Genomic DNA, 10447 nt, shown 5'->3' with positions numbered 1-10447 from the left:
TCTTGAGATTGGATTTGAATAGTCCTGCCTAAAAATAAAAATTTTAAAAAAGCCACAAAAGTAGCAATTGCTTACTTGTGCTTAAAAAACTGCATGGAAGAAATAAAGATATGATGATGAGTGATGACTGCCAAACTATGGAAAACCAGTCATTGCTAATTTTTAATGTTGTTCATAACATGAATCAGCTTCAAATTTTCTTCTTTGGACCCATGGAGCTTAAATATTAGCACAATTCTTCTGACCATATGGTAATATCTTAATTCTTCAGAGAAAACGTTTCTGAAATTTATTTGTTGTCCAATTCTGTCTACCAATGGGTATGCCCCATTCCAGACATGGACACAGCAAACAAGCACACTTGAGATTTCTATCCAAACAGCAATACAAACAACTCCCACAGAGCAAATACCGGGATTCACAACTGAGCAGTAGGGCATAAATGAGTTCCAGTGTTGTCTTCAAATGATAATATCTCCCATTATAAATCATATGATTGAATTTGAGTTCTCCAGCCATTTTGACAGAGGCAAAGAGCAGTTTCAACTCGAGCCGTGTTTCAACTTGTATTTATACTACGTATCGGTATGTGACGTATCGTCCTGCAGTTTCACTTGGTCGGATTATCTTCACAACCTGTCCACGCTTCAGCCCATAGTATCTCGCAACAGGATCCGTCACTTGAATGCGAGGCAGCTGAATTCAATATAATCATAACATAAGACAGCAAACATCAGAATGTTATGATGTGCAACAGATGCAAAACAAGGTATGCATTCAGAAGACTGACGTCCATCTAGAGATACAGAAGAAATAGTTCATGATTCACATTATATGAATAATTGACACCAAAACACAAGGGTTCAAAATATCTCAGGACCATGTAACTGACCGTGAGAATGCCCTTCATTAGAGCAAAACATTTGAATCATTAGAAATCCTAGTGCTCGTTATTTAATTTCCTCCTTAAAAGCACAAAGCTGTGAATTACAACAGAAATGTAGGCTTGCATGTCCTAACAAATTGAGCTTAAAATGTGGTAACAGAACCCCGTGTAGGGTTTAAACTTTAAGCAAACCCAGGAGTAAGAACCTACCACAAAATTGATGTTAATTTGGTAACAGAAATATTGACTATGTTATATTTACTTCTAACATCGGACTCTCAGGAATTTCTAGATTTGGAGCCTGAACCTTCCACAAAATTGATGCTAAATGATTTATTTTGCATACTATTAGTTAATTCAAACTAAAAATATTTTTGTAGAGTGCATACCTATGTGGCAGATCATGGCATTTTATAAGTAGGTTATGGCATATTTTGTATCTTACAAGCCTCTGGTGTGAGCAACTAATCTTTTAGATGCTAAGAGACGTTACTCTTATCATTTCCAAGTATTTGAACTGCAATGTTAACACATACTGAGTCACTGACCTGTGTCTCTTTCACAGTGTACCTCTCCAGCAAGGTTTTCTTCTCCTCATTTGTAAGCACCTGATGCTCAGGAACAAGTACATGCTCTTTAATGTTTATCAACAACTCTGCCTCCTGTATAAATGAGTTGGTTATTAGTGAAAAGAATTAGAAACTAAAAAAGAAAAAGAATAATGCATGCCAATAAACTATAGAATTAGTAAAAAATAATGCACACCATTAACTATAGATGCAATTTGTCGTTGATAGTAAGGTAAGATCCAAATAAGAATCAGGGAAATATCCACACCCCGCAGTAGTTGAATATGTGCCATAGATAGCAACCAAATGGAATGCCACCAAAAAACAACTCAAAACATATCGGCAACAGTTCATATGTCAGAAAGATGTCACAATATAAATTCATCAACTTTACAATAAATCTGCTCAAAGGAGACTAAATGTGATATCCCATTCGATAAGTGATAATGGTAGATGGCATATGAGATCCCACATTACTTGGGAGGGAGAAGTTCTTGCTCTTTATAATGGTTCCAATGGGGCTCTAATGGGGCTCCAATTATATCATTGACTAGTTCTTTTGAAGTATAAGCCATGTGGCTTGGGCCTTCTCTTGGAGCGTTGCACTAAATGTAACAGCAAATATAGTATTTCTTCTGGGATGTCTTTTAACAAACTTCCTTCAATCATTAAGTTAGAAGAATGGGTGACTTACCGGATAAACATCCCAAGTGCAACTTCTATTGTAACATACCATATTCCAACTGCCATACCATCAATTGCCCATTAAAAGAACAAAAAGAGAGATGAACCTAGCCAATAAACCATCAGAGCCTCAAAGACCCTTGGGAGACATTTAATTAGGCATTGAATAGTCCTGATGTTTATGGTACTAAGATTCCTTTGCAAGAAACAACAAAAAAGCGAGGTGCTAGATGTAATTCAAAAGCCACAAAATTCTTACAACATCATCAAAGCAATCTCTCACCTGGAAAACCTCCAAGTGGAATTTTGTAGAAATCTCATTTATGGAGCTCCGAGCAAATGGCGTCAAATTTTGTTGAACAACCAAGATTGCTCTAAAGACATTCTCTGATTTCATGCGCTGGGAATAAGTCTTCATTGTCTTAACACCAACCTTTGGCTCCTCGGGGAAGAAGATATAAATCTGGTATACAAGAAACAACGAATAAGAAGACGAACGAAAGAATGCAGTGAAAAATAAATCAGCAGCAGGCGACTTACAGTCTAAGAACTCTCATTTGCACGTGCGTGCACGCATACACACATGCGGACAAATAAGTAAAAGTAGATATGAGGAAATTCTGCACCGAGAAAAATCTAAACCATACCAGAAGCAAGAAAAACTTAAACAGGGCTAGGCCCTAGCCAACACCTATATTAAGGATCCACTCCCTTACATTTTTATATCTTCATTACAGATATAATTGTCAGCCACAGGCACTGATATGAACAACAATAAACCCATACATAACTAACAAAACAAGAACAATCAGAAAGACAAATTCAACCAAGAATACTCTAATAGAGCCACAATCCTAGTATCAAGACAAGGAAACCTCTTTGAGTGAAGAGGAGAAGGGCTTTATATAAAAAGCCTTGTCAGTCCAGACCATGGCACTCTTATGTTTGGAGATCCCTTTATCACTTTCTGCCAGTTCTACAATCTGAAAGTCTATGGAAAGTTATTAGACAAGGCACCATAAATTTCTGGTTTGATGACTAGACGGGTGATGGTTCTCTAGCCTTTAGGGGCTTATTTGTTTCAAACTCAACATGTCAAATCAAAGACCTTTCCAGTGCTAATGTTTGGCATACATAAAAGCTTGGAGTTTTGGTTTCTTTAGGCCTCATGCGTGATGCTCTTAACACTAATATCAAGTTGAAGATTGGAAATGGTATTAGACTTTGGAAGCACACAAATGATGAGAATTTCACTACAAATCTGCATGGGATTTTTTGAGGTCTCGTTCTCCTCCATTTCCTTTCGGTAAATTCATTTGGAATTCTGTGCTTCCAACAAAGATTTCATTTTTCATCTGCAAATTGTGGAATGGAGGTAATGCTTTAGATCTTAATGGGCAGCGATGTGGCATTCTTTGGGCCTCAAAATGCAGTTGTTGCTTACATGATGCTATTGAATCTGACTGCCATGTCTTTAATGATTGCTCTCTTGCTGAATCTGTTTGGTCTCATTTTGCCCAGCTTTTTGGTGTTTCCTACCTGGCAGCTCTTGGATGGAAGGATAAATTGACTACATGGTGGTCTTTTTTTGAGCGTTCAAGCCAATTAATAGTACTTGCACAATTAACACCTTGCTTAAATCTTTAAGAATTGTGGTTAGCTCGAGACTCAGCAAGATATGAAGGGGTTCAAAAATCTTCTTCTTTCGTCATTTGGAAGGGTTTTAGATGGTTGAGAGAGTGGAACTTGATAATTAAGCCTGGAAAGGCTCTATCAAAGTCAAATGATATTACGTCCTTGGGAAATACTGCACGTTCCTATACTGCAGGTAAAAATGAGAAGGCCTAAGCTAGTCAAGTAGTTAACTTCTCCCATTGGAAAAATGAAACTTAATACTGATGAAGCCCTAAGGGCAATCCAGGTCCACTGGAAGTGGTATAATTTGTGATCATCTTCGGTCAGCTCATTCATGGATTCTTGCTCTTCTTGGGGGTTGGCACAAATGTTCATGCAAACTTTCTGCATTTAAAGCTGGTTTGATATTGTGTTATCAGCTGGGCATTTATGATCTTTTAAGCAGAAACAGACTCTCTACTTGCAGTAAATTGGTTTCATCAACAGGAAAAACATCCTTGGCAATTTATAGATATTTGGGAGGATATCCTTGAATTGGCAACTATCTTGTCTTGTGAGATGAAATCGATTAATGGAGTAGCTGATGGACTTGCAAACCTTGGTGCAGCTGATCACAACTTATCTTTTTTCTCATCTTGTCATCTGCCTCATAATCTGTATGGTATTTTGATTGTTGACAAAGCAGGTTTATCAAATTTTAGATGGAGTTAATTTTTCTGTATCATTCATCGGTTGTAATTGTATAGATATACATTTTGTCTCTTTGTTAATACGTTAGCTGATTTGAGAGAATAAGGTTTTAAATTTAAAGTCTTGGTTTGGGATTTCTTTTAAACCCCATGCTTTATTCCACTGTAAGCGGATAGCGTATCAATAAAATTGGAGTACTGTCTTATTCCTTTGAAAAAAAAAACACCTTGTCAGTCACATTTACTTTAACCACAAACCACATCACACTAATAATACTGCTACTGCAATAGGAAAAAGAAAAATACTACTGTAATTAAGAAAAATTTACAAAAAACTTATTTCTCCATTTGTCAGTTATTGATATGTTGAAAATTATGAAAATTGAAATTAAAAAAAAAAAAAACTGACAAAATAAATTTTGTACGTAAAATTGTTAGTATATGTAGGACTACTCAAAGTAAAACTCACTTCAAGTATCCACAAGAACCACAAAAGTCCACCAAATACGAAAGAAACATCGATGGAGACAATTGATTAAATACATACCTGATCAGAGCTATTATTTCGCTTGGATTTATTGATAACAAGGTCTTCCCTTTTCATGCTCTCCCCATATTTATTCTTGAACTGCTCTTTGGTCATGTCAATCTCAAAGTCCCCAACAAAATAACCGCGGTCCTTCAGCATTTGCATCACCGTTCTCCGGATCCTGAAAAGCCTAGTGATTTCCTCCTCCGATAGTGTCATTGCTTCACTGATAAGTTTCGGAAGACAGCTTGTTAATTAGGTACCCACAAAAAATCTTACTTTTATTATCATTATTAATCATGATATAAATCTAACGTTTGCGAACAATTTGGGAATCAATGAAATGCTTTCGAGCAAGATATGATAGAAACTGTATCACAAAACTACTACATCCAACAAAGACTTATGACTGCAATCTCTAAGCCCCAAATCGTTAATCAATGCCAAGAATCTTCAAAGTAAATATGTTAAACCAGTTTTTCTCTAACCTAGAACTGAAGCTCTATTTGGTAGCTCCAAGGCTTTTTGCTCCGGTTTGGAACAACAGTCAAAAAACGTTGACGAAGACATAAACGAATTACAAATAAAACTTGATCTGATTTATTTGCTGAAAATTTTCAGACGGGACAAACGGAGCCCAAGGATTCCTATAACACCAGGCGCACTCCGAATTGAACGGGCATAAAGGGCTTACAGTACTAGAAGTTACGTCCTCAAGCAAACGAATATATATATATATGTATATATATATATATATAGAGAGAGAGAGAGCAAAATATCGAACCTCCTCTCTCGCGCGGGGTGTCTGATGAGGGTTGAGGAAGTGTAGCCTCTCTCTCCCTCCCCCTCTCTCTCTCTCTCTCTCTCTCTCTCTCTCTCCCAAGCTAAAGAGCCGCCAGCGCTAGTTTGGATCTCGACTTGTATAAATGATTTTCGCTGTGTACTGATCTTTGCATAAGTTAATAACATAAGGTTACGAAATGAGTCCCCCCCCAACTGCATTTCATTAATATAAAAAAGATCAAGATACATGAAGTGGTGGCGGTGTTTTCTAACAAACACTCCATTATAACAAATATACTCTAAAAGAGAAAAATTAATAGGATTTTGGAACAAAAAAAAATTAGTCTCTACCTATTCACAGAAGAGACCAATGTCTTCATCTTCAAAATATTTAGTTAGGAAAAGCAAAAATATAGTGGGATAGACGACATTGATTGGCCTGAACCGCCGGTTGGTAATTTTCTCTACGCCTGCCTATGATGGTACATGGAGGCCACGCACCGGTGATAGTGGGATGCGGAGGGTCAGATCTAATAGACCTTGAGATGACAAAACTATTGGTATGACGCGTGTAGTTGTTAGAGGTGTTTCGAAATGGCAGCATACAGCGGCCACGTGCAGGCTAAGCCATGCGTGAGAGTAACGTGCCAAGAGTTTCAATACAGCTCCGCATTGTACCAATAGACCGGTGGCTGAGAAGATGCATGGTGGGACGCGTGTAGACAATCGGTCAAGGGAAAGCTATAGGTCAAGCCTAGACCAAACAAATGGAGAGAAAATGTTAAAAAAAATTAAAAGAAAAACTTATAAACAAGTCGGTGCCAAAAATAGAACGGAGAGGAGGAGAAGAGCCAAGACTCCATCCAACAAGAAGACCGAGAGGATGAGGTACTCTTTTTTTTTTTAGAGAGAAGCGAGACTTTCTTTCTCTAGAGAGAAGCTGAACTTTTTCAATGAGATTTGGTCCTTAACTCGTGTAGCTCGATTTGAGATTCGTTTCATATGTAATTTTCTTTTGTTTTTACTAACAGTGCTAACATGGGTTGTTATATGTGGATGGAATTAGGCTACTGTAGTGTAAGCGTGGAAGAAACTATGAAATAAATAATTATTAGGTAATTTCGGAGTACGAACACATAATACTTCCTATTTATCACAAATTGCTATGTCATTAAAATTAATGCTTACGCAAACGTTTTTAATGTCATGACATGTTATAATAGGTTGGGAATGCCACATTATCTATATTTTGGAACTATTTGATAATTTTTCGTTTAGAATACCCAAACTACACCTTTAAAAATCTAAACATCACAGCCCGAGCCCACCATTGTGCCATACCACCTATTTCCTTGTAGAAAAATGCTATTTGTATTTACAACTTTTACTTACATAATAATACATATTGGTGTGTCAACTAATGATATACAGAAAATTATGAAATTTGAATTAAAAAAATTAATAAACTAAATCTTATATGTAAAATTATAACTAAAACTGGAAGTACATGTAATATTATTCTTCCTTGTATTTTAAACGCTTTCACAATGTCACTGACCCCTCGAAACGTGTATGTGGTCATTGTTGTTGTTGCCATTGACGGTATTCTTGATAATAAAGAGATGACGAAGAGCCAAATGGGTTTCAAATTAGGGGAAGGCATGTTATGGCACTATGGTGGGCTTGAATTGTGATGTTTATATTTTTAAGGGGCAGTTTGGATCTTTTATAGGGTCTTCCACGCATACACACCCTTTGATCTAATTTTATCTACACGTAGGAATTCACGTCAGCATTTTGTCTATTGCTGTGCATCCAGATAGGGATTTGGATATCTTGAAATATTTGGATCCATACTTGGATTTTTAAAACCGGGTAGGTATATTGGATACCTGGATTGTAACCGGCATTCAACTTTAACTCTATTTTTAATCGCAGGGATTCACTTGAATTTTTGGGTTCCAGACCGGATCGGAAAAAGATCTTATCGATGTACACCCCTAATTTCGTTGACATATCCGATCCAAAGTAACAAATAACAACCAACTATAATTTATAAAAAAAAAAGATTGCCCAACGAATGAATTTCAAATCGGTCTAAGCAAAGGGGGTTAGAAACCAAAGCTTCCTTACTTTTATATGGTATTGATATTAATTTTACAATGACAAGATTTAAGTATATAAAAATATAAGAGAATACGGATTTATTACACCCTATAAGATTTCATATTTCAGTAACAGAGTTTATTACAACAAAAAATATAATAGTATTTTGCTTAAAATATCAATGATCAATCGTAAAAATAGTGTAACTCACAATTAAGTTTAGAATAACTCTATTTTAAAGCTTTTACATCACACATCATCTTAAAATTGGAATCTTATAAATCAAATTATGTTATATAGATGATGTGTAGTGTAGAGACTTTTAAATAATATTGTTAAGGCAATTTTTATAGCCACCAGCTCTGAACACCGACAAGCATCTACAAAAGATAAAGAGAGTTAGGAGTTTTCTGATAGTGATTAATTTGTTTCCTTTTCAACATTCTCTTATTTATACCCCTATCTTTGGAGAGTTCTCTGACTTTCCTGCCTCTAAAATGATCACCCACTATTCCTCAACCTCTAGTGCGGACCATTCGACTTCACATTTAATGCGACTGATCATGTCGAGGACAGGATCTCGACCAGCCTTTCTCTCATTAATGTGTCGCGTCTGAGTGTACGTTCCTTACTCCTCTCTTCCTAGGTTGGTTGGGCCTCCTTCCTTTCACTTCCTGGCTCTCCAAGTCACAAGCCTCTAGTTGCGACGAAGTAGGACGAGCCTGGCTAGTTACAAAAGCCCATTTCCAGTTATCCCACTAATTTTTGCCACGTGGGCATGACGGGAATTTTGTCGCCTTAGCACGTTTCCACTCTCCCACTTAAATTCAGTTGTCACTACATATTCCCACGTCTCGAGAACATATGAAATGGTCACATCTACACGTCCTGTCAATTTCCTATTGGGGCTTCTCAATCAATGCCTTCCCCTTGTTTAAATCCTCATCTTGTTCTCCGAACGACCCTTACCTTGTTTCTAGTTTCTGAGTTTCTCAATTGACACCCTATTTTTCGACCTAGATCTTTTCCTCTTCTTCGCTCCTTAGATCTACTTTCAAATTCTTCTTCTTGTCAAGCTATAGATGAGAGTTTCCAATCAACAAAGCCGCCGCCCAGACGACAGGAAGATCACAGTGGACCCTTATGAGCGAGAGCTAGCTCACATACATTTAGTATATTCTTGGATCCAAGAGCACCGAGAAGAGGTTTGGACTGACGCCCTCTTGACTAGGGCCAACATCAACCGTTCTTGGTGGCGTCGAATCGGTCTCATGTGGTGAGCTACCATTTCTTGAGGGATCCCCTCTCTTATAGGCTTGAAAAGGCATTCTAATGCTTCGTCGGGGGGAGGGGCAAAGAAGAAGTCTCCCGGGGGAATGTGGAGGTGCCCCCGATCAGGAGGATCTCAACGTTGGCCTAGACATCCATTCCATCCTACGAGGCGACCGAGGGATGGTAGCTAGTCCCAACCAAGACATTACGGAGTTAGAGGCAGCTTTCCTTGAGGCCCTGTAGCACTCGACACCTAGTGTGCCCAAGGAGTCTACTGTTGTGGAGCACTTTGAGGAGACCAATGGTGCCTTCGCTGCCTCCAAGGGGCTCGTCACTCGTTGACTTTTGAGGATCTTTCCTGCCAAACGAAAGGGACCGTCTGGAGAGGCGCTGATGATGGCCTCGTTCATCGAGCTCTAGCCTTACTATACAACCTTTGATGGTGAGGCGCCTCTCGAGGCTATTACCCCCAACGGCTTTTCTTGTGAAAACTCTATGATACTAGTGAGGGTGAGTCTTTAGCCTCCTTCCACCCAGTGGGTTTTCCAAGCAAGATGCCGCCCTCAAGGAGGTTTCCCCGCGGGCTGATTTTGTACATTAGTCCTTCCTTCCTTGCAACTGGGGAGTGGGGAAGTCAAAGACCCCAAGTTTGAGGGGTCCTCGACATCACAAACGTTCGGCACCCCCAACCCTTTTCCCTTGGGCCACCGAGTGGCTTGGCACCTTGAAGTTGGGAGGGCCATTCCACATCTCGCCTGTCTGGGGCCGATGGAGTAGGGCCACGACCATATGGGAGGTGGCCGATCAACTCAGGAGCATCATTTCTCCGGTAGGGATTTTTGTTTCCTCTTTGATCTATAGTAGCAGTTCTTTTTTTCTTTTGTCTGACCAGTTTCATTTGGCAGGGGCTTGATTTCCTGGCTTGGGTTGTGGATGGTTGGGCTAAGGAGAAGAACGAGGCCCACGCTTGGTATAGTCTCGGCGAGCGGGCCTTCCACAAAATGCTCGGGCTTTAGACTACGATGGAGCATGTCAAGAAGGCCTTTGCCGAAGTTGAGGCCCGTAACGCGTCTTTGCTAGAGATCATTGGTCACCTTCGTAGGAAAGCATCCGATCTCTAAAAGGGCATGGAGGAGTTAAGGCAGGAAGTGTCTCACTACTAGTCAAAAGTAAGGGTTGCCGAAGAGGAGATGAGCATGGAGCTGAGGTGGGCACTTCGTTTGGAGGAGTTGAAGGAGGCCCAAGAGTGCTTTTTGGGCTATGTTGCCTCATTGGCAGAAGCCGGGGAAGCCAG

At 39.1% G+C, this 10447-nt stretch overlaps 1 protein-coding gene across 3 annotated transcripts; it reads right to left on the bottom strand.

Moving 5' to 3' along the window:
- Positions 1-255: 255 nt before the first annotated feature.
- On the bottom strand, positions 256-5953 carry LOC121247536 (DNA-directed RNA polymerases II and IV subunit 5A-like). Of its 3 annotated transcripts, none has more exons than XM_041145888.1 (5): positions 5777-5953; positions 5011-5218; positions 2423-2602; positions 1435-1548; positions 256-696 (listed from the first exon to the last, which is right to left on the bottom strand). In XM_041145888.1, the coding sequence occupies exons 2-5, from the start codon at positions 5209-5211 to the stop codon at positions 571-573; spliced, it is 621 nt and encodes a 206-aa protein (XP_041001822.1). In that variant the 5' UTR covers positions 5212-5218; positions 5777-5953; the 3' UTR covers positions 256-570. The 3 variants fall into 3 exon arrangements, with proteins under 3 accessions (XP_041001822.1, XP_041001824.1, XP_041001823.1); XM_041145890.1 differs by having other exon boundaries at positions 5011-5219; positions 5765-5948; XM_041145889.1 differs by lacking the exon at positions 5777-5953 and adding an exon at positions 5481-5722.
- Positions 5954-10447: the final 4494 nt, after the last annotated feature.

The sequence above is a fragment of the Juglans microcarpa x Juglans regia genome, chromosome 1S, assembly GCF_004785595.1.
Source record: "Juglans microcarpa x Juglans regia isolate MS1-56 chromosome 1S, Jm3101_v1.0, whole genome shotgun sequence".
Taxonomy (NCBI): domain Eukaryota; kingdom Viridiplantae; phylum Streptophyta; class Magnoliopsida; order Fagales; family Juglandaceae; genus Juglans; species Juglans microcarpa x Juglans regia.
The sequence above is the reverse complement of the archived record's forward strand: the minus strand, read 5'-3'. Positions and strand labels throughout refer to the sequence as shown.